The sequence below is a fragment of the Trachypithecus francoisi genome, unplaced genomic scaffold, assembly GCF_009764315.1.
Source record: "Trachypithecus francoisi isolate TF-2019V2 unplaced genomic scaffold, Tfra_2.0 Lachesis_group11, whole genome shotgun sequence".
Taxonomy (NCBI): domain Eukaryota; kingdom Metazoa; phylum Chordata; class Mammalia; order Primates; family Cercopithecidae; genus Trachypithecus; species Trachypithecus francoisi.
In genome coordinates this window covers 130,923,864-130,946,808 of record NW_022681456.1, presented here as the reverse complement: position 1 = coordinate 130,946,808, position 22,945 = coordinate 130,923,864, and the positions used below count along the sequence as shown (strand labels likewise).

General features: G+C 39.3%; 1 protein-coding gene across 16 annotated transcripts in view; it reads left to right on the top strand.

Annotated features, from left to right (window-relative positions):
• The window catches only part of ERC1 (ELKS/RAB6-interacting/CAST family member 1), a 545,691-nt gene that overhangs the window by 127,121 nt on the left and 395,625 nt on the right, over positions 1-22,945 (top strand). For all 16 annotated transcript variants that reach the window (XM_033223291.1, XM_033223290.1, XM_033223296.1 and 13 more), the window contains one exon: positions 12,915-13,082. In XM_033223291.1, the coding sequence (XP_033079182.1) occupies positions 12,915-13,082 (168 nt within the window). The remainder of the gene's footprint in view (positions 1-12,914; positions 13,083-22,945) is intronic.

Genomic DNA, 22,945 nt, shown 5'->3' with positions numbered 1-22,945 from the left:
CCAACTTATATCTGCAGGAGTTTCAGGAGAGGATAAAGAGGCAATCTTAAAAGAGAGAATTGCTGAGAATTTTTCTGATTTTGGTGATAGGAATGGATCCTGCAATTCAGGAACAAATTATTCTTGAGCAGGAAAATATCTACACCTACATACAACATAGTGGAACCATAGGTAACCTGATCTTAAAAACTGCCGGGGCCGGGCGCGGTGGCTCAAGCCTGTAATCCCAGCACTTTGGGAGGCCGAGACGGGCGGATCACGAGGTCAGGAGATCGAGACCCTCCTGGCTAACATGGTGAAACCCCGTCTCTACTAAAAAATACAAAAAACTAGCCGGGCGAGGTGGCGGGCACCTATAGTCCCAGCTACTCGGGAGGCTGAGGCAGGAGAATGGCGTCAACCCGGGAGGCGGAGCTTGCGATGAGCTGAGATCCGGCCACTGCACTCCAGCCTGGGCGACAGAGCGAGACTCCGTCTCCAGAAAAAAAAAAAAAAAAAACTGCCGGGTAGACTGGGCATGGTGGCTCACACCTGTCATCCCAGTACTTTGGGAGGTCAAGGTAGGAGGATCACTTGAGACCAGGAGTTTGAGACCAGCGTGGGCAACATAGTGAGACCGTGTCTCCACAAACAATAACAACAACAACAACAAAAAAGTAACCCGGCATGGTGGTGTGTACATGTAGTCCTGGCTACTCAGAAGTCTGAGGCAAGAGTATCCCTTGAGCCTAAGGGCTTCAGGGCAGTAGTGAGCTGTGATTGTGCCACTGCACTCCAGTTTGGGCAGTAGAGCAAGACCCTGTCTCTAAAAAAGGAAACAAACAACCTGCTAGGGAGAAAAAATACGTTACCTACTAAGGATTAACAATTAGTCCAACATCAGACTTTTCAGTAACGACAACAGTAGTGAGAATATGGTAGTGTAAAATCTTTAAAGTTTAGTGAAAAACATTGGCAACTCAGAATTCTGTACCAAGCTGAACTCTCACTATTCTTCAGTAAAGAGAGAAGAAAGACTTTTTCTTCCAGATTAATACAAATGAGAGTTGACTGCCCAGGATCCCTATGGAAAGAACTGTTAAAAGATGTATGTTAGAAAGAAGGGAAGAATGAGATGCAAGAAAAAAACAAGACACAAAAAGGCATTAATGTAACAGGAAAAAATAATCTAATATCAATACAATAGTATGGCATAGACCTTACAGTAATAATGCCTTTAAAGCCAAAACTCGCAAATCAGCTGAGGTTTATTCAGTAAAGCTGAAGAATTTCAGAGAAAGGTCACAAAAGGAAGAGCTTGTCTGTTGCTGCTTCTTGTTGATACAATGTTGCTAAATAATAGAGCAGGTGGAATTCTGCCTCTAGATTGTTTCTACCTGTCAAGAGCATAGGAATGAAATAAAGGAATATATATTTCAACAGTGGCAAAATGAAAATGAAGCTCAAGGTGTGTGAAGACAGAAAGTGTAAGAAAGTGTAAAGACTTCTGCAATGACCGGGCAGAGTGACTCATGCCTGTCATTCCAGCACTTCGGAAGGCCGAGACAGGAGGATCACTTGAGCCCAGGAGGGTTTTCACATAGAGAAAGCTATAAGGAATTCTCCCTTTCTGTGAGGGTTTTCACATAGAGTTATAAGGCTTTGTTGATCTTAGTTCTGATACCAGAATGAGGAAGTGTTACATTATATGTTGGCTTAAAGGGGTCACAGTAGGTTGGCTGACTGCCATGCTTTATCAGGTTTCCAGAGGCCAAGAGTTTCTTGGGGCTGCGTACCTGATACCACTTATTGCAGTATACTTTGTATAGCCAATACTGTGTCTTCTTTGTCTGCTATGAATTTTCAAACGAAAGTGAGTGAAGGTGTCAACATTAATTTTTCAGAATATAAATTGGTGAAATGTATAGTCTTTTTTTTTTTTTTAAGCTGTGTACTGTGGAATGACTCATTTCTACCTTGACTATTTTGATATCTGAGCTTTTCATCTTCTTGTCAAGTATGGGGCATCAAACAGAGCTCAATGCAGTTTGTTGAAATAGTGCTCTAAAAAGGTTTACTTCTGTCTGGTCTGTAATGCTGTCAGTCCCGTGGCTCAGTGCCCTTCACCTAGCATTCAGCCTCCCATCTAGGTGGGAACAATGGGAAATGCAGTCATAAGATATACCATTTAGAGTAGATTTGAGCACGTCACTTAATTAGTTTGGGCCTTGATTTTTCTCAGCTTTAAAGTTGGGAGTTTAAATTCAGTTATTTAACTCTTTAAAAAAATTATGAAATACTGCAGAATACAGGAAAAGTGTAGAAAATATGATAGCAGTCAGATTTAACATACATTAAAAAGTTCTTAAAAATGTCTCTTTCTAAATGAATCAATGGAAGATGTGGTTTAAATAAAAATTACTAAAATTTCAGGGTTTTAGAACTAGTTTGGGGCCAGGAATAAAGATTTGGAAGCTGTGGAGATGGTGGTTAAAGCCGTAGAATTGGGTTAGTTTCTCCAGAGGAGGTTCCATGCAGTGAGATGTGAGGAGGGGAAATGACAGAGGATGGAGAAGACTGAAAAGGTGTGATCACAGAGTTCGAAAGGGAAAGTGTCTTGTTGGCAAAGCCAAGAGAGGAGTGATAGGAGACAAGCCACATTTCCATGCAACTAATTGTTACTACTAATGTGCCTTTAGATAGATCTATTTCTTGATTTAAAACAAACGAAAGTTAAGGTAGGTTGAGAGACTTAAATTGTTTTCTTTCTGAGACGGAGTCTCGCTCTGTCGCCCAGGCTGGAGCGCAGTGGTGCGATCTCGGCTCACTGCAAGCTCAGTCTCCTGGGTTCACACCATTCTCCTGCCTCAGCCTCCCAAGTAGCTGGTACTACAGGTGCCCGCCACCTCGCCCGGCTAATTTTTTTTGTATTTTTAGCAGAGATGGGGTTTCACCGTATTAGCCAGGATGGTCTCTATCTCCTGACCTTGTGATCTGCCCGCCTTGGCCTTCCAAAGTGCTGGGATTACAGGCGTGAGCCACCGCGCCCGGCCAGAATTAATTGTTTTTTATCAGAAGTGAAAGGCCAAAACAGTCGTGTAGCCATTTTCTGTTCACTTCCATTGGTAGAGAAAACCTTGTGGACAAAAGCCTTCTGTTTTTATTGAAGTTGGCGTGACCCGTTTGCGACAGACAACCTTGGCAAGTTGGGTGAATGCCATTCCTCCAGCTCCACCGATGTGAATAAACAGGTTTGATTCCTCCTGCCAGGATTGGTGTTAGGGTGATGACTGTGTGTCCTGCTGGTCTTTGAGGAGTTTTCCTGAATATGTTTTTTGTGGTTTGTAAAATATGGACCTCACGCAAAATTATACTACAAATTTAGTTCACTCCAAACCACAAGATCAGTGTAGAATTCAGAGCAATTAATCTAGTAGTGGCAAAGTGGTTTGTGTGGTGGTTTTTATCTCAAATCTCCAGACTAGCGTATTTGAATTCTGTACTGCACGAGAAAGCAGACTAAGAAAAAGTGTACACAGGTGATTTGAATTGAATACTTAGTAAAGAAAAGATCATTTAGTAATTAGGGGTATGGACTTGGGCAGTTTCTGTGCCTAATGTTTATAATATGAAATATTTTTGGTATCAAAGCCTGTGTTTCCAGCCACACTTACACTAAAGGTTGATATGTTTATAACAAGAGTTCTTATTCTTCACCTTTTTCGGTCACCGATTCATACTTGACCCTCTCTTAGTGCCATGAGGGTATTTATGTCAGGTCAGCATTGACACGTTTCCAGGTCACGTAACTGAATCGCGGATCCAGTATGAAGCGCAGCTTGGGCTTCTGGGTACCTTTCATAAAGAAGCAGCAATGTGGGGTCTCACAAATGTTGTCTTATGTGGTATTGGTACCGTCAGAATGACAAACCCTTAGAAGTGATGAGGGATGTTTTCCTACATACAGATCCATGGCCTGCAGAGGGAAGGGCTTTTCTTTTTCTGAAATTAATGCTTAGAAGAACTGAGAGACAGGAAAATTAGATTTGAGACTTTAGGTTTGAATACCTTAGCTTTTTGCCTTTATAGTAAGAATTTAATTAGGTGTTTAGGGGATGTAGGATAAAATACTTTTTTTTTTTTTTTTTTAATTGAGACGGAGTTTTGCTCTTGTCGCCCAGGCTGGAGTGCAGTGGCACAATCTTGGCTCACTGCAACCTCTGCCTCCTGGGTTCAAGTGTTTCTCCTGCTTCAGCCTCCCGAGTAGCTGGGACTACAGGCATGCACCACCACGCCTGAATAATTTTTTTTGTATTTTTAGCAGTGATGGGATTTTACATTGTTGGCCAGGCTGGTCTTGAACTCCTGACCTCAAGTGATCCGCTCACCTCGGCCTCCCAAAGTGCTGGGATTACAGGCATGAGCCACCACACCCGGCCATTTTTTTTTCTTTTTTATGAGTTGCTTTGTTTTTTGCTTTTGGTTAGAGGTAGTAGTAGAATAATGTATGGTATACAAAATACAGATTAACGTGTAGTAATTAGATACAAATGATTATGTGATTTATTTATTTTTCAAATTTCTGACATGTATACTTTTCTAAGGGTTTGACTTCCTTCACTGTGTAGAAGGGTCACCAGATTCAGTAAGCACCTTTACCATCACTGATGCCCTGTCATGGGTTCAGCTAATAGGAACCAAATCTGATACTGTCAAATAGGATTAGTAGCGACACCCACCTTTACCATCACTGATGCCCTGTCATGGGTTCAGCTAATAGGAACCAAATCTGATACTGTCAAATAGGATTAGTAGCGACACTGCCTGGCTTGAGCTGTGCCTGAGTGCCAGTGGATAAGGGCCAGTGGGTTCTTTGGCATCTTGAGCAGCCTGGTTGTTGAATTTCATATTCCACTGAGGTCTTTACTCTGTGGCTGCAGTCCTTTTAACGGAATCAATATTCAGTCTGTTCTGACACTGCCCTTTTGGACCTTTTTTGTTTGTGTGGTGGAGTGTTGTGATTTTTACTCTCTTAGCAAATTTCAGCTATATAATACAACATTATTAATTACACGCTGCTGTATATTAGATCCCCAGAACTTACTCATTTCGTAACTGAGGGTTTGTACGCTTTGATCAGCATCTCCCCATTCCTCTCCCTGTTCCTATCCCCAGCCCCTGGTAACCACCATTCTATTCTGTTCCTTTGAGTTCAGCTATTTTTAGATTCCAAATGTAAGTGAGATCATACCATAATCTGTGTTATTTCTGATTTCAGTTTTCATTGAATACTTTTTGTCTTTATTATGAGTTGTGTTTTTCTGCTTCTTTGCATGTCTGGTGAGTTTGGATTGGATGCCAAACGTTGTGAGTTTTACCTTGTTGGGTGCTAGGCATTTTGTATTCCTGTAAATATTACAGAACTTTGTTTTGTGATGTGGGTAAAATACTTGGAAATAGTTTCATTCTTTTGGGTCTTTCATTTAAGCTTTGTTAGATGATACCAAAATTGCATTTATTCTAAAGCTAGTCTCCTTGTGCACCCCCTGCTTGGTTATAAGCCAGATATTAAAGAGATTTGCAAAAATTTAAAACAATTATATTCTTCTTAACTATTTTAGGGGGAAAATACAGGTTTTTGAAATTAAAATGTTACTTTGATTAGCATAATGAGCTTATTGTTATTCAAAAGCTTTTCTAATATTTTATTTTATTTTTTTAAAGATACAGTGTTTTGCTTTGCTATGGAGGCTGGAGTACAGTGGTGTGATCATAGCTCACTACAGCCTTGAACTCCTGGACTCAAACGATCTTCCTGCTTCAGCCTCCTGAGTAGCTAGAACTGTAGGCGTGTGCCACCATGCTTGGCTAATTTAAAAAAATTTTTTTTGTAGAGATGGTGTCTTGCTATGTTGCCCAGGGAGGTCTCAAACTTTTGGCCTGAAGTGATCCTTCTGCCTCAGCCTCCCAAAGTGTTGGGATTACAGGTGTGAGCCGCCACACCTGGCCCTAATTTTGAGTATAGCAAATATTGATAGATATAACCCACATAAAGAAAAACTCAGTAACTGGGGGTCCTCAGGAATTTTTTTTTTTTTTTTTTTTTGAGGCATTGTTTTGCTCTTGTTGCCCAGGCCGGAATGCAATGGCGTGATCTCAGCTCACTGCAACCTCTGCCTCCCGGGTTCAAACGATTCTCCTGCCTCAGCCTCCTGAGTAGCTGGGATTACAGGCATGTGCCACCACGCCTGACTAATTTTGTATTTTTAGTAGAGACGGGGTTTCTCTCTGTTGGTCAGGCTGGTGTCGAACTCCCGACCTCTGGTGATCCGGCCACCTTGGTCTTCCAAAGTGCTGGGATTACAGGCATCAGCCACCGTGCCCTGCCAGTCCTCAGTAATTTTTAAGAGTGCCGAGGAGTCCTGAGAGCAGAGGGTCTGAGAATGGTAATGTAAGGGAGCATTCAGAACGTCTGGGTGCCTGAGACTCCTCTAGAGCCGGGCACTTGCCCAAAGGGGGCTTGGGATTTTGCTTTCTGTTCCACCCTCACCTTTGTATTGCCCTAATATCTTATTTTCTGTTACCGGAGGCATCTTCCAAACTCAGTCCTCTAGGTCACAGAAACAAGTAAATGAAAAAGCAGGACAGGCGTCACTTCTGTTATCAGCGTACCACTTTGGGCTTCAGTCTCTGTTTCCAACATTTTCGTGATTTTGTCTCTTTCTCTATGTGTACACTTTTGTGTATGTGCATATGCATGCTGATCTGTGAATTTGAAAAGAAGTTTGTTGTGCTTTACCTAGCATTTCTAGGTGTTTCGTAGCAGTAGGTGTGGTGGGTTGAATAGTATCCTCCATAAATCTGTGTCTGCCTGGTACTCAGAATGTGACCATATTTGGAAATAGGGTCTTTGAAGCTATAATTAGTTAAGGTTTGAGATAAGATCATGATGGGGTGGGCCCTAAATGCGATGACTGGTGTCCTTATAGAAGAGAGAGGACATACAAAGATACGAAGAAGAGGGTGAAGTGAAGGTGGAAGCAGAGATTGGGGTGATGCATCGTCTACAAGACAAGGAGCCAGGAGCCACCAGAAGACAGCAAGAGACAAGGAAGTGTTCTTTCTTAGAGCCCTCAGAGAGAGCAAGGCCCTGCGGACACCTTTATGTCAGACTTCTGAACTCCAGAACTTTGAGAGAGAAGAAAAAATCTGCTGTTTAAAGCCACCTGGTTTGTGGTACTTTGTAAGGGCAGTCCTAAGAAAGTAAAACAGGTTTTTCTGGATTTCTAGCTCATATTCAGGTGATTATCAGATATTTTCAGGTTATTATCAAAACATTTCAGGTATTATCAGGGAGGCTGTTAAGATATATGTCATGTCAGAAATAACACACCAAAAATAAGATTCTTATTCTCTCTCAAAGCCAAGACCCATTTAGTCTTCTTCATCAGAAACCTGGGAACCCATCTTTGACTTTTCTCTGTTTTATCCCTTTCATACAACCAATAAAAGTCAAGCTCCTAGACATGACACTAATGCTTTCCGTGGCTAAGGCCTTGTCTTCTGCTGCACCTCACATAACTTACCACCTATTCTATGCTTTAGCAATTCTCTATTCATAGCTTTCTGAGAAGTTAACATCCTTTCTAATCTAATCTTTACTTGTGATCTCTGCTCAAAGGTTCTTCCATTTATCTTCCTCACCAGCCATCTTCTGCTCATCTTTACCTGCTTTGAGGTATCTCCAAGCAAACTGAGTGCTTCTTTTCTGTACTTTAAGAAAATATTCTCTACACTTCTGTTGCAACACTTTCTATAATACATTTATGTGATCTATTTTGGCAACATTCTTTTCCATTAGGTTGTAACTTCTGCAGAAGACGGAATATCTTAGTTATCTTTGTGTCTCCAGTAACCAGCCCAGTATAATCTTTCCGATATACAAATACCATGACTTTCTCCTGCTTAAAAATCTTCACTGTCTCCCATTTGCAAGTAGGATAAAATTTAACCGTCTTGTTTTGGCAGGCAAGGATATGATCTATCTTTTCAGGCTTGTCTCTTGTCCTTCTTTTGTTACTTTATGCTAAGCAATACCAAATGAATTTATAAGTATATCATGCTGTTTCATGTTTCTAGATTTTTAAATATTCTCTTTCCTCTTCCTAGATATCTATGCATTTCTCTCTGCCTTCCATTTTGTGTCTAGTGATGTTCTAGTCATCATTCAAAAATCAATGCAGACATTTATTCTTTTAGAAAACTTTTCTGACTCTTTTGACATACTGTTCATAGGAGAGATTTCCCTGCCTGCCTGTGTTCACCTGTGTTCCTTTATGCTGGTATTTTTTGGTATGTCATAACAGATTATAATCTTTGATGTCATATCTAGTCTTTGAGTTCCAGTTCTTCTACTCACCCCATTCTTTTTTCTTTTTCTTTTTTCTTTTTCTTTTTTGAGACGGAGTCTCGCTCCATTGCCAGGCTGGAGTCCAGTGGCACGATCTCAGCTCGCCGCAACCCCTGACTTCCTGGTTCAAGCAATTCTTCTGCCTCAGCCTCCCGAGTAACTTGGATTATAGGCATGTGCCACCATGCCCAGCTAATTTTCATATTTTTAGTAGAGATGGGGTTTCACCATGTTGGCCAGGATGGTCTCGATCTTCTGACCTGGTGATCTGCCCATCCTGGCTTCCCAAAGTGCTGAGATTACAGATGTGAGCCACCACGCCCGGCCATAGTCCTTCTACTCACCAGTTCTATAATATAATATGAGGTAAACTATTTAACTCCTCTGAGTCACAATTTTATCATCTTTTAAAATAGGGAGATGTTAGCTACTAAAATGTTAGCTACTTTACAGTGCTATATGTTTTAAGTGAGATAGGATTACTGAGGATAAAAGGGTGGGCAAAATATGGGCCAAGTGTGGTGGCTCATGCCTGTAATCCCAGCACTTTGGGAGGCCAAGGCAAGTGGATCATCTGAGGTCAGGAGTTCGAGACCAGCCTGGCCAACATGGTGAAACCCCATCTCTACTAAAAACACACAAAAAATTAGCTGAGCGTGGTGGCGTGCACCTGTAATCCCAGCTACCAGGAGGCTGAGGCAGGAGAATCACTTGAACCCGGGAGGCAGAGGTTGCAGTGAGCCGAGATTGCACCACTGAACTCCAGCCTGGGTGACAGAGCAAGACTCTGTCTCAAAAAAAAAAAAAATATATAGAAATATTGGTAAGTTCTGTATGATAATGTTATTAAGTTCTATAAGAAGAAAAAAAGTGTTAAATTATATAACAAAATACCCTGGGAAAGGATGAGGGTGACAGTACTTGTCTGTTGGGGGATTGGAACATATTTATTAAAATGGCAGCATAGGAAGAGGGTCTTGAAAGATGTGTTCAATAGGCAGAATTGTTTGTAAGTGGTAGGGGTTAAGGATATTACAAGCATAGGACAAAATGAGCAATGACAAGAAAGGATGGTGTTTATTCAGAGAATGGCAGTACTGCTGGAACAGAGAGCCCCTGGAAGTGGGGCAAAGAGGCATATGGCAAAGGTTTAGGCAGTGCGGGTACATTGGGACCGTCTGACCATGGAGGGCCTCAAATTCCCTGCTGGGATCCTGTGGGTTAGGGTGGTATTAGGAAATTAGTGGTTAAGAGTATGGGATCTGGAGGCAAGACCACTTAATCTTAAATCTCTGCTCTATGGTAGCTGTGAGATCTTGGGCCTGCTTTCTTCTCTAAGGCCCAGTTTCCCACATTGCCATGAGAAAGTGTAAACTTTTCCACAGGGAGAATGCAAGGGAAGAAAATATGATACTTGAGAACTGTGAGGATTTTAATGTATATACAGTGGTCCTCCCTTCACTGCTTTTGTGCTTTCCTTGGTTTCTGTTACCTGTGGTCAACTGTGGTCTGAAAATATTAGATGGAAAATTCCAGAAAGGAGCAGCTTACAGATTTTAATTTTATGCTTTTTTTCTAAGTGGTGTGATGAAATCTTGTGCCATTCCACCCTATTCCACCCTGGAGGGGAATCTTCCTTGTGTCCAGTGTATCCACGTGTCCGTACTACCTGCCCCTTAGTCACTTAGTAGCTGTCTCGGTTATTAGATCGACTGTTGCAGTATCTCAGTGCTTGTGTTCACATAACCCTTATTTTATTTAATAATGACCCCAAAGCACAAGAGTAATGATGCTGGCATACGGTTAAAATTGTTCTATTTTGTTATTAGTTATTGTTGTTAATCTCTTACCGTGACTAATTTGTAAATTAAATTTTGTTATGTAATAGGTATGTATATGGAGGAAAAACAGAGTGTGTGTAGCGTTTGATACTGTCCGTGGTTTCAGGCACCCACTGGGGGTCTTGGATTATATTCCTGGATGATAAGGGGGGATTACTGTATATGGTGACAAAAATACACATGAACACATGCAGGAAGGCCCAGAAGACTGTTTCATTCAGAAATAAAGTAGTAAAGTAAAACAGGTATGATTTTCTTTTTTTAAGGAGTTGATATGAGACTGAAATCATTGCTTAAGCTGGGACGAAAACAAAACAAAACAAAAAACAGAATAGAGACGAATGACAGAACAAGAAGGTATGATAGATCAGAGGTAATGCTGTGGACAAACAATACAGGCGAATGACAGAACAAGAAGGTGTGATAGATCAGAGGTAATGCTGTGGACGAAGAGTAGATTTAGTAGGTGTAAGAGAAAGAAAAGAATAGTGTTTGTGATTCAGAAAAAGATTTTTTAAGAGTTTGAAAGTTCTCAGGTAGATCTTTCCAGATTATAATTAGATTAACTATGTATATTTGTTAAAGTAGAATAGAGGTAAATTACAGATGAAGGAGTCTTTTGAAGGAGCATGGTGGAACTTGTAGTGAGTAACTACAAATGGGAGCTCAAATGATTGTTCTTTACTTTCTGACTTGGTGAGACTGGTTGCATAGAAGTAGTTGGGAGAGGCTGGGTGCAGTGGCTCACTCCTGTAATCCCAGCACTTTGGGAGGCCAAGGCGGTTAGATCACGAGGTCAGCAGATCAAGACCATCCTGGCTAACATGGTGAAACCCCGTCTCTACTAAAAATACAAAAAATTAGCCGGGCGTGGTGGCGGGCACCTATAGTCCCAGCTACTCAGGAGGCTGAGGCAGGAGAATGGCGTGAACCCGGGGGGTGGAGCTTGCAGTGAGCTGAGATTGCGCCACTGTACTCCAGCCTGGGCAAGAGAGCAAGACTCCGTCTCAAAAATAAAAACAAAAATAAAAGAAGTAGTTGGTAGAAATGTAGTTTAGCAGAGTGAAATATGGCTTATCTACATGTTTTTTCCTTTCCAGTATGGTCCAACATAATTTGTAAGTACTTACAGTAGTAGCAAGTACTTATTAGAGCAATCTCCAGTGAGACTTAAGTCTTGTTAAGAAATTTTCCATACTCCTTAACTGAGCAGGAAGCACCACCATACACACAGTATTGGTTCTCAGATACCTTGTAGTTTAGATACACTACACATTGTTTAGACACACTACACCCTTACCTAAAATGCATGGGACTAGAAGTGTTTCAGAGTTTGAACTTGGGAATATTTGCCTTACACTTATGCTTACTGGTTGAGCATTCCTAATCCGAAAATTCAAAATGTTCCATTGAACATTTCCTTTAAGTGTCACGTCAGTGCTGAAAAAGTTCTGGAGTTGGGAGCATTTTGGATTTTGGATTTTCAGATCTTGGGATGGTCAACCTGTATTAGATCTTCCTGAGTGCTTTGATGTACCCTAAATATGAAACATTATTCATATTTTCTTTGTGGTTTAATCCACGTTCAGATAGGAAAAATAAGATAAGACAAGTTAAAGATGAGAGACCGTAAAACCATACTTGATTTCTTAGATTTGCACTGTTCTCTGTGGTAGCCACCAGCCATTTGTGGCTATTAAGTACTTGCAATGTGGCTAGCCCAAATTGAGATGTGATGTAAAGGTGAAATATACATTAACTATCAGAGTTAGTGTGAAAAAATATAAAATAGTTCATTAATAGTTTTTGTATGGATTATATGTTTGAAATGACAATAATGAGAAAAGAATGTAAAACAGCTTATTAACCATTTTCGGCTTGAAAATATGACTCACTATTTTCCTGTTGAACAGTCCTGAATCTTAGATAAAAGAAATCCACTTCCTTCTTTTCCTGTAATCAAATGTTTAACTATTTGTTATTACTCCTTGGGTGGAAAAGCAAAAAGCAAAATTGGTGTGCGAATATGTATGGGGTGCTAAAAGCTTAATAAAATTTTCTGTGAATGGATTTTAAAATAAATGTCATTAGATTTCTTGTTATTTTAAAGTTATATCTAATGAAAGGCATTCAACTTCAGGGATAAAGGTAACTAGTTACCAAACTTTTTTGCTGGTTAGTCTTGCCATCTAAAAGTAGACCTTTGCTTTTGCTTTGTATGGATATCTAAGTGCATTATGGGGTTGTTTTTCATAAACGCTTCATAGCCTATGGCTAGGTTGTATTATCTGAGATAGCCAGTGTTATGCTTGGTGATGCTTTTTTTCCCTTTTCCTAGTTTTAGATTTCCTAAAGCAGTGTAGCTTCATTTGGAAACTTGTTAGAAATACTCATTTTGAACCCCCAACGCTGTTGAATCAGAAACGACGGACTTGATTTAGGCCTCCAGATGATTCTCATGCACATGAAGTTTCAGAAACATAGTCGTAGAGGTTCCGTTGTGTAATGGTGAGCACTGGTGAGCACGCCGGACTCTGAATCCACAGAAACATAGATGTAGACGATACTTACTTTTATAAAGTAACAAAACTCAACCTCTTTATAAGCTTTATAACATATCTATTTGAAAGGAATTACATTCTTTTCTTTTTAATTCATCACTTGTAAAACTCTTACATTCTTAGGTGGATGCTCTCCGGTTGCGTTTGGAAGAGAAGGAAACCATGTTGAATAAAAAGACAAAACAGATTCAGGATATGGCCGAAGAGAAGGGGACACAAGCTGGAGAGATACATGACCTGAAGGACATGTTGGATGTGAAGGAGCGGAAGGTTAATGTTCTTCAGAAGAAGGTAAGGTGCAGGTCTTCTGAGTTCCGCGGCCCGCTCCTCAGACGTCCTCACTCCTACCACTAAGTTATATCTAAATGCTGTCAGAGTTTCTTGCTCATTCTTCAATTTATATTTTTGTGATTAGTAATTTGGAACTGTTGCTGCAGTAGGTAGATTGTTAAGACATATTCAGTTTTTAAAAATTTAAACACGGTTAGTATCTTCCAGTAGTGCTTTTCATGCTGTTTCTCAAAAGTGCCTTGTAAATTGCCAAAGTGTTTGAACTGACATTCTTTTTCCCTTTCTGTCTTTTCTTGAAACTGTACTAAATTGGTTCAGTGCATGGACTTGGGATGGTACAACTTCATTTATGTGTTTAATAAGATGACAATTTTAAGCCCAGACCAGGGGCATCCAGACAAACATGTCGTTCATATATGAGCAAAAAAAGTGTGTGTTTGTGTATTTCAGTACAAATCTTACTGTTCCTTGCCGCTTGTTCTTTCTCATTTTTTCGATTAATATATTTTGGTATTCTTTCCAAGGGTTTCTTCATTGTTGTTACAAATAACATTGTATGGATGTACTATAATTACCAAAATTTCTACTGATGGACATTTGTTTTGCTAAAAATTTCTTCCTTTACATAAAATGATTCTATAGTAAAAAACGTACATATTTAGTTTATACATATGTCAAGTCAAGTATATTTCTAGGATAAAGTCCTTGAAGTTGAACTGCTGAGTGAAAGGATATGCATTTATAATTTTGATGGATTTTGCCAAGTAGCCTTAAAGAGATTGTACCAAGTTTCATTTCTACTATCAGTGATGAAAGCGGTATATTCCCGCATAGTTGTCTACAGAGTGTGTTAAAAGACTTTTTTACTTTTTGGCAATCTAATAGGTGAGAAAACACTGTCATTGTAGTTGCAGTTCTTTCATTATAAGTAAAGTTGAATATATTTTTATATTTAAAATCCTTTGTATTTTCTGTTATTTGATTATATGCTTTACCCATTTTTATTTTGAGTTCTTTTCTGCTTTCTTAAAAGTTGATTTCTAGAAATTGCTTCCCAGTTTAAACATTAGCTCTTTTGTCTGATGTGAGTTCTAAACATTTCTTCCTGTTTGGCTTATTTATTGAGATGAGTCTCGCTTTGTCACCCAGACTGGAGTGCAGTGACACGATCTCGGCTCAGTGCAACCTCTGCCTCCTGGGTTCAAGTGATTCCCCTGCCTCAGCCTCCCAAGTCACTGGGACTACAGGTGCCCACCACCACATCTGGTTAATTTTTTGTATTTTTAGTAGAGATGGGGTTTTACCACCATGTTGGCCAGGCTGGGTTTGAATTCCGTGGCCTCAAGGGAGCCACCCACCTTGGCCTCCCGAAGTACTGGGATTACAGGTGTGAACCACTGCACCCAGCCCCTGCGCTTTTTTTTTAAAGAAAGATGTCGTCCAGGCTGGTCTCAAACTCCTGGCCCCAAGCCATCTTCCCATCTCAGCCTCCCTGCTCCTAGCTCTGTTTGGCTTTTGACTTGTATGTGTGTGTGTGTGTGTGTGTGTGTGTGTGTGTGTGTGTGTGTGTGTTCAGACATCTTAAAGTGAATGTTTTAAGACTTCTGGATTTTGTGACATATTACAAAAGTTGTATTTTAGAATGTTTCTTATTTTCTAGTGATATTGATCTGTCTATCCATTAACATTGCTTTCATTTTTGTGTTTTTGTGATACATGTTAATAGCTAATTCCTTCCAAGGTACTTTTCTTTTTCAGAAGTGCCCTAGCTTTTTTTTTCTTGGCTGTTTTTCTATTTGAAATTTAGAGTCAGCTTTTATCATCTCCTGCCTTTAATTCTTTCTGTTGTGTTTTTTATTGGGATTACATAAAATTTGTAGTTACTAATTTATGGAGAATTGACAAGAGTAGGGTATATCTTACTATTAATTCATTTTTGTTTCTCAGAAATGTTTTAATGTTTCCTTCATATAGATTTTATACATTTATTCAGCTTATTCCTAGGTTTTCTTTTTGTTACAAAGTGTTACAGTTTTCATTATATCTTCTAACTGCTTGTTTTTTGGTACACATGAAGGCTTGTGATTTCTGTATATCAGTTTTGTACTTAGTCATCATACTGAATTCTCTTAAAGGTTTGGATTTTTTTTTTTTTTTTTTTTTTTAGTTTATTCTTTTGGCTTTTCCTCTAAACAACGCTTATTTTCCAGTGTTCAATTTTAATGTATGTCCCCATTTTCTTTCTTTTCTACGGATGTGTACCAGTGCACATGAAACCACACTGCATGGTCGTGGACATCTTCAGATTATACCTGATCTGCATGAGAATGCTGTTAGTTCTCTCCCACTAAAGTACAGTGCTTGCTTTTGTGTTAGAATTGATAGATACATCAAGAAAGTATCTATCTAAATAAAATGAGTTAAAACTTAAAAATTTTTTTATTGTTATTTTTTGTTTCAATAGTTTTTGGAGAACAGGTGGTATCTGGTTACATGGATAAGTTCTTCAGTGGTGATTTCTGAGATTTTGGTGCACCCACCACCTGAACAGTGGACACCGTACCCCATGTGTAGTCTTTCATCCCTCACCCACTCCCACGTCTGCTTGACTCCCCACAGTCCATTGTATCTTTCTTATGCCTTTGCACCCTCATAGCTTAGTTCCTACTTGTAAGTGAGAATATGCAATGTTTGGTTTTCCATTCGTGAGTTACTTCACTTAGAATAATGGTCTCTAACTCCATCCAGATTGTTGCGAATGCTATTATTTCGTTCCTTTTTATGGCTGGGTAGAATTTTGTGGTGATATACACCACATTTTCTTTATCCACTTGTTGATTGATGGGCATTTGGGCTGGTTCCGTATTTTTAGGAATTGTGAATTGTGCTACTATAAACATGCCTGTGCAAGTGTCTTTTTCGTACGATGCCTTCTTTTCCTCTGGGTCGATGCCAGTAGTGGGATTGCTGGATCAATGGTAGATCTACTTTTCGTTCTTTAAGGAATCTCCACACTGTTTTCCATAGTGGTTGTACTAGTTTACATTCCCACCAGCAGTGTAAAAGTGTTCCCTTTTTACCACATCCATGCCACTATCTATTAGTTTTTGATTTTTAAATATCACATTGTGGTTTTGATTTGCATTTCCGTAATAATTAGTGATGTTGAGCTTTTTTTTTTTTTGAGATGGAATCTCGTTCTGTTGCCCAGGCTGGAGTGCGGTGGCACAGTCTCGGCTCACTGCAACCTCCGTCTCCTGGGTTCAAGCAATTCTCCTACTTCAGCCTCCTGAGTAGCTGGGATTACAGGTATCTGCCACCACATCCTGCTAATTTTTGCATTTTTAGTCAAGACAGGGTTTCACCATGTTGGCCAGGCTGGTCTTGAACTCCTGACCTCAGGCGATCTGCCCTCCTTGGCCTCCCAGAGTGCTGGGATTACAGGTGTGAGCGACCACACTTGGCCATTGTTGAGCTTTAATATGTTTGTTGGCCATTTGTACATCTTCTTTTGAGAATTGTCTATTCATGTCCTTAGCCCACTCTTTGATTTATTTGTTTTTTATTTGATGATTTGAATTCCTTGTAGATTCTGGATATTAGTCCTTTATCAGATGCATAGTTTGTGAATATTTTCTCCCATTCTGTAGGTTGTCTGTTTACTCTTCTGATTATTTCTTTTGCCTTGCAGAAACTTTTTAGTTTAATTAAGTCCCATCTGTTTATCTTTTTGTTGCATTTGTTTTTGGATTGTTGTTTGTGAAGTTTTTGCCTAAGCCAATGTCTAGAAGAGTTTTTCCAGTGTTATCTTCTAGAATTTTTATGGTTTCAAGTCTTAGATTTAAGCCTTTGATCCATCTTGAGTTGATTTTTGTATAAGGTGAGAGATGAAGATCCAGTTTCATTTTTCACATGTGGCTTGCCAGTTATCCCAGCACCATTTGTTGAATAGGGTGTCCTTTCCCTGCTTTATGTTTTTGTTTGCTTTGTGGAAGATCAGTTGACTGTAAGTATCTGGCTTCATTTCTGGGTTCTCTATTCTGTTCCATTGGTCTATGTGCCTATGTTTACACCAGTACCATGACTGGTTTTGGCGACTATAGCCTTGTATAGTTTGAAGTTGGGTAATGTGATGCCTCCACATTTGTTCTTATTGCTTAGTCTTGCCTTGGCTGTGCAGGCTCTTTTTTGGTTCCATATGAATTTTAGGAATGTTTTTTCTAGTTCTGTGAAGAATGATGATGGTATTTTAATGGCAATTTCATTGAGTGTGTAGATTGCTTTTGGCAGTGTGGTCATTTTCACAGTATTGATTCTGTGCATCCATGAGCATGGGATGTGTTTCCATTTATTTGTGTCATCTGTGATTTCTTTCAGTAGTTTTGTAGTTTTTCTTGTAGAGGTCTTTCCCTTCCTTGTTTAGGTATTTTACTGTTTTTTGCAGTTATTGTAAAAGGGATTGAGTTGATTTGATTCTCAGCTTGGTCACTCTTGGTGTATAGTAGTGCTGCTGATTTGTGTACATTAATTTTGTATCCTGAAACTTTACTGAATTCGTTTATCAGATCTAGGAGCTTTTGGATGAGTCTTTAGGCCTTTCTAGGTATATGACCTTATCATCAGCGAACAATGATAGTTGGACTTCCTCTTTTCCGATTTGGATTTCTTTCTCTTGTTAGATTGCTCTGGCGAGGAATTCTAGTACTACGTTGAACAGAAGTGGTGAAAGTGGGCATCCTTATCTTGTTCCAGTTCTCAGGGGAAATGCTTTCAACTTTTCCCCGTTCTGCACAGTGTTGGCTGTGGCTTTGTCATAGATGGCTTAGGATATGTCCCTTGTGTGCCAATTTTGCTGAGGGTTTTAATCATAAAGGGAGGCTGGGATTTTGTTAACTGCTTTTTTGGGGCCTATTGAGATGATCATCTGATTTGTGTTTTATGTTTGTGTTCGTTTTGATCTTTCAATAGTAATATTTCCAAGTAGTAGACTTAGTAGTTTCAAAACATTTTCACTTCTCATGCTGTCACTTCTCGTGATCTCACGTGATCATTGTATATTTTCCCCCCATTGTGCTTCTCATGCATTTACTTCTTATTAGGCATAGTAGCATGTTGGTAAGAAATATAACCAGACGACTTTTAGTGGATCAGAAGTTATTTGTAATTTTTACTATGATTAGTAATGCGTAAGCCTTTTGGGTTCCGTTTCCTATTAAACTTTTCTTTAAGTGTAGGATATTATTAGTAAAATATGAATTTTTAAAGTTTCACTGGTTATTGCAGTTGTGAAGTCTGTGAGGAGGGGAGTGATTTAATTATTTGGTTTAATACAGTGCAGGTTTCTGAAGGCATCTGGATGCACGAAGACTTGACTCACCACTGTGCCCACAGCCTGTTTGTCGCTGTAGGCTGATTATACTCAAAATGTTGGTGACATGATGGATTATCACTTTATTAGGTTGTAAGTGTTAGGGGCATGTATTTTACTTATATAACATTTATTTTTCAGCTCCCATTTTCTTCGCTCTCATTCTATAAGGATTACTTCATTTAAAACCAAAGTGTTGAAAGATTGCACGGGTTTTCAGTCATTAAACTTTGCCTTTCAGATCATGAGGACATGACAGCAAGCTACTAAAAAAGCCTTAGATGATTAACGTTACAAGAAAAGATAGACTGATTAGAATTCAAAGGTTGTTTGCAAGTAATGCATTTCTTATTTTTAACTAAACATTTTCAGAAAAGTTTTTGTATTAGTCCATTTTCACACTGCTATAAAGACACTACCTGAGACTAAGTAATTTATGAAGAAAAGAGGTTTAATTGACTCACATTTCCATATCTGAGTCACTAGGGAGGCTTCGGGAAACTTACAATAATGGCAGAAGGTGAAGGGAAAGCAAGGCACATCTTACATGGCAGCAGGAGAGACACACACATACACATACACACATACATACACACAGACACACACACATACACATACAAATACACACACATACAAATACACACACATATACACACATACACATATATACACACATACACAGACACACATACACAGACACACATACACACACATACATATACACAGACACACAGACACACATACATATTCACAGACACACATACATATTCACAGACACACACACATATACACACACATACACATATATACACACACATACACACAAACACACACATACACAGACACATACACATACACACACATATACACACACAGACACACACATATACACACATACACACATGCACATACACGTACACACACACATACACAGGCATACACACAGACATACAGACACACATGCACACACATACACACACATACAAATACATACATACACATACACACATATATACACACACATATACACACACATACACATATATACACACAGACACACACATACACATACATACACACACATATACACACATATACACACATACACATATATACACACACATACAGATACACACACATATGCACACACATACACAGACACATACACATACACACACATATATACATACACATACATACATACACGTACACACACATACAAATACACACATACACACATACACACACACACATACACGTACACACACACATACACACACATACACGTACACCCACACATACACACACCATGCAAATCTTGTATATATTTTCTTTGTCCTTCCTTTTCATCCTTCACAGGAGGCAGCAGAGCAGAGGATCAGTAATCGTGCTCTCTTAGTACACTACAGCCCCAATAATTCATCATGTTACATACTTTTACGTGTCTTAAAACTTACCAGATAGTTCGTACAGCTATTTGCAAAATAGGTTTATGTTATTAGTGCTTCTTTTTTATTTAATTTAATTAATTAATTTATTTTTTGAGACTGAGTCTCACTCACTCTGTCACACAGGCTGGAGTGCAGTGGCATAATCTTGGCTCCCTGTATCCTCCACCTCCCAGGTTCAAGTGATTCTCCTGCCTCAGCCTCCTGAGTAGCTGGGATTACAGGCACCCACCACCTCGCCCAGCTAATTTTTGTATTTTTAGTAGAGATAGGGTTTCACCATATTGGTCAGGCTGATCTCGAACTTGTGGCCTCAGATGATCCACCCACCTTGGCCTCCCAAAGTGCAGGGATTACAGGCATGAGCCACCGAGTTCGGCCTAGTACTACTGCTTTGTAGACAATTACCTTTATGCTTGTTGTTTTTCAGTGCTTAGATCCTTCCCATTCTATATACTATTTTTGTTGACGTTACTGTATTAATGTGATCAGAATCAACATTTTTGATGTATTTCCAGCACCATTGTTGGCTGATAAAATAGAGATAGCTTTAAATTTAGTATCCATAAAAAATAAAATGAATTCAGTAGGTTTAGAGACAGTTTAAACTTCTCAAGGGATCTATATATTTTTTAAAAATTATATAAAAATAACTTTAAAATAAGTAATCATTTTTTTCTTGGTAAAACGTGCAGTTTTATGTATTTTTAGGCAGGAGTAACAACACTTTCCACATTTCCATCCAGAGAGCAAAGGTCAAAACAGCATTTATTATTCCAGCCACCATATTTTTACTGTTTAAACTTTTGAAATTTTGTGTAGGACCGTGGAGAGAAGAGTGGTGCTTACGGCTGTAACTTAGTTTTAATACAGTATCATGCATACATATATGTCGATTGATTTGTTTGTTTTAATACAGTATCATACATACATATATGTTGGTTGATTTGCTTGTTTTTGAGACAGGATCTCACTGTGTTGCCCAGGCTGGAATGCAGTGGTGCAATTATGGCTCACTGCAACTCTTGTGTCTGGGGCTCAAGCAGTCCTCCTACCTCACTTCCTGAATAGCTGGGACTACAGGCACATGCCACCATGCCCAGCTAATTTTTTGTATTTTTTGTAGAGATGGAGTTTCACCATGTTGGGCAGGCTGGTCTCGAACTCCTGGACTGAAGGGATCTGCCCGCCTTGACCTCCCAAAGTGCTAGGATTACAGGCATGAGCCACCGTGCCCGACATCTTTTTTTCATTTTGTATTATCATTTATTTCTGAAACTCAGCCAATATGATGTATAGAGACTAATACATAGATATTGACACGCAAAAAGTCATGGAGGTAAAGTGTATTACTTGAACAGGACTTCAGATTGAATATTATTATTCTTTAGTTTTCATTCATTTGCCTGCTTTGTGAGGTATTAGGAATGACATGGGTGGTGGTAGGTAAAACATAGAAAAATTTCACCTACTTAATATTACTTGAACTAATCTCTGGGACCATAGTCCCTCGGCCATCACCAAGACTGAGAAGAATTGAATCAAGATTTTGCTTGAGGGGAAGGGTGTTTTGAATATCTTAGGGGAGTTTACAGTGCACTCTCCTGCAGCTTACATCACAAAGCATTTTGGCGTGGGATAAAATGTTCATAACTGTGTGTGTTATCTTTAAACAGAGTCTTTGAAGCAGTTCCCTCAGACAGTACAGGACATTTTCCTACTGAAGGAACTCAGATGCAGTTTAGGCATACTTATATGTGGAAACGATCCATCTCATAGTTTACTACTGAACCCTGAATTAGCTGGTAGCAGCAACCCCCTACTCTCTCTCCCCCAGTCAGAGGCTTCTCTTAATAGCCATGGCAATAAAAATAGAACAGTAGAACTAAAATATTTTCCAGAAGCAGAACGTATTGGTAGGGAAAGGATAAATTCAAAGTTATTTACAACTCTTTTATCTTCAAACCATTACATATAAATTGATCAAGTAAAAATAGATCATGTGTTTTGAGCAGTTATTACCATTTTTATTTATTATTTATATTGCTTATTTTCGGATCATGATGTTTCAGGCTTTTTATTTGATGAGTCAACATCTTAAGATTCCTAATGAGAATGGGATATAAAAAATCATTGGGTCATTATTAACAATGATAGGTCATTTTGACAGTGTGTGCACTTGAAATGATCAGTGATACTTCACCTCTGTGGTTTTCTTCCCCAAAACACACAACCCCAGTCCAATTATGAGCAAAACAGTAGACAAATCCTAGCGAAGAATCATTCCACCAAACACTTAACTAGTGCTATTCAAAACTGCCAAGCCTCCAAAAACTCGGGAAGTCCAAGAAACTGCCACAGGCAAGAAGAGCCCAAGGAGACATGCCATCCAAACGTAATGACATATCCTAGGCAGTATCTTGGAGCAGAAAAATGACAGCAGACAAAAACTAAGGACTCTTAGTCCATGAATAAAGCATGGACTCTTGTTAAGAGTAATGTGTCTGTGTTTTCGTGTTGATACTAATGTAAGATGTTAACAGTATGGGAACCTGGCCTCTGGGGACACAGGAACTCTCTGTATCGCCTTCTCTGTACCATCCTCACCTCTCTGCAAATCCAAAACGATTCTAAACAAAAAGTGCATTTAAAAAATCAATTCCAATTTGGCACTGTATTAGGGTTAAGAAAAATATAGTAACAGTGATTTTGAGAGAGCTCAGAAATAAAAAATTTGGATTGCCATTCTTTTCAAAGCTTGGTGGACCCAAAACCTATAAATACTTCAGTCGGGGAGATCAGGGATTTTACCTTCGCAACAGTAAGGTGGTATGAATTTATTGGGAAGAAGGAAGGATACAAAGTAGTCAACCTAATTCTATTTGTCTTCTTTGCCCCTGGCTTCAGGATCTCTCTCCACACCATAGACCATTTGCACTCCACTGTTGAATATCTCATGAACAAACAGGACAGATCTGATCTAAGAAAGACTCAATGCAAGAAATCCCTGTTATATTCCAGTGGAGAGTGTTAGTGGAACGGACCCT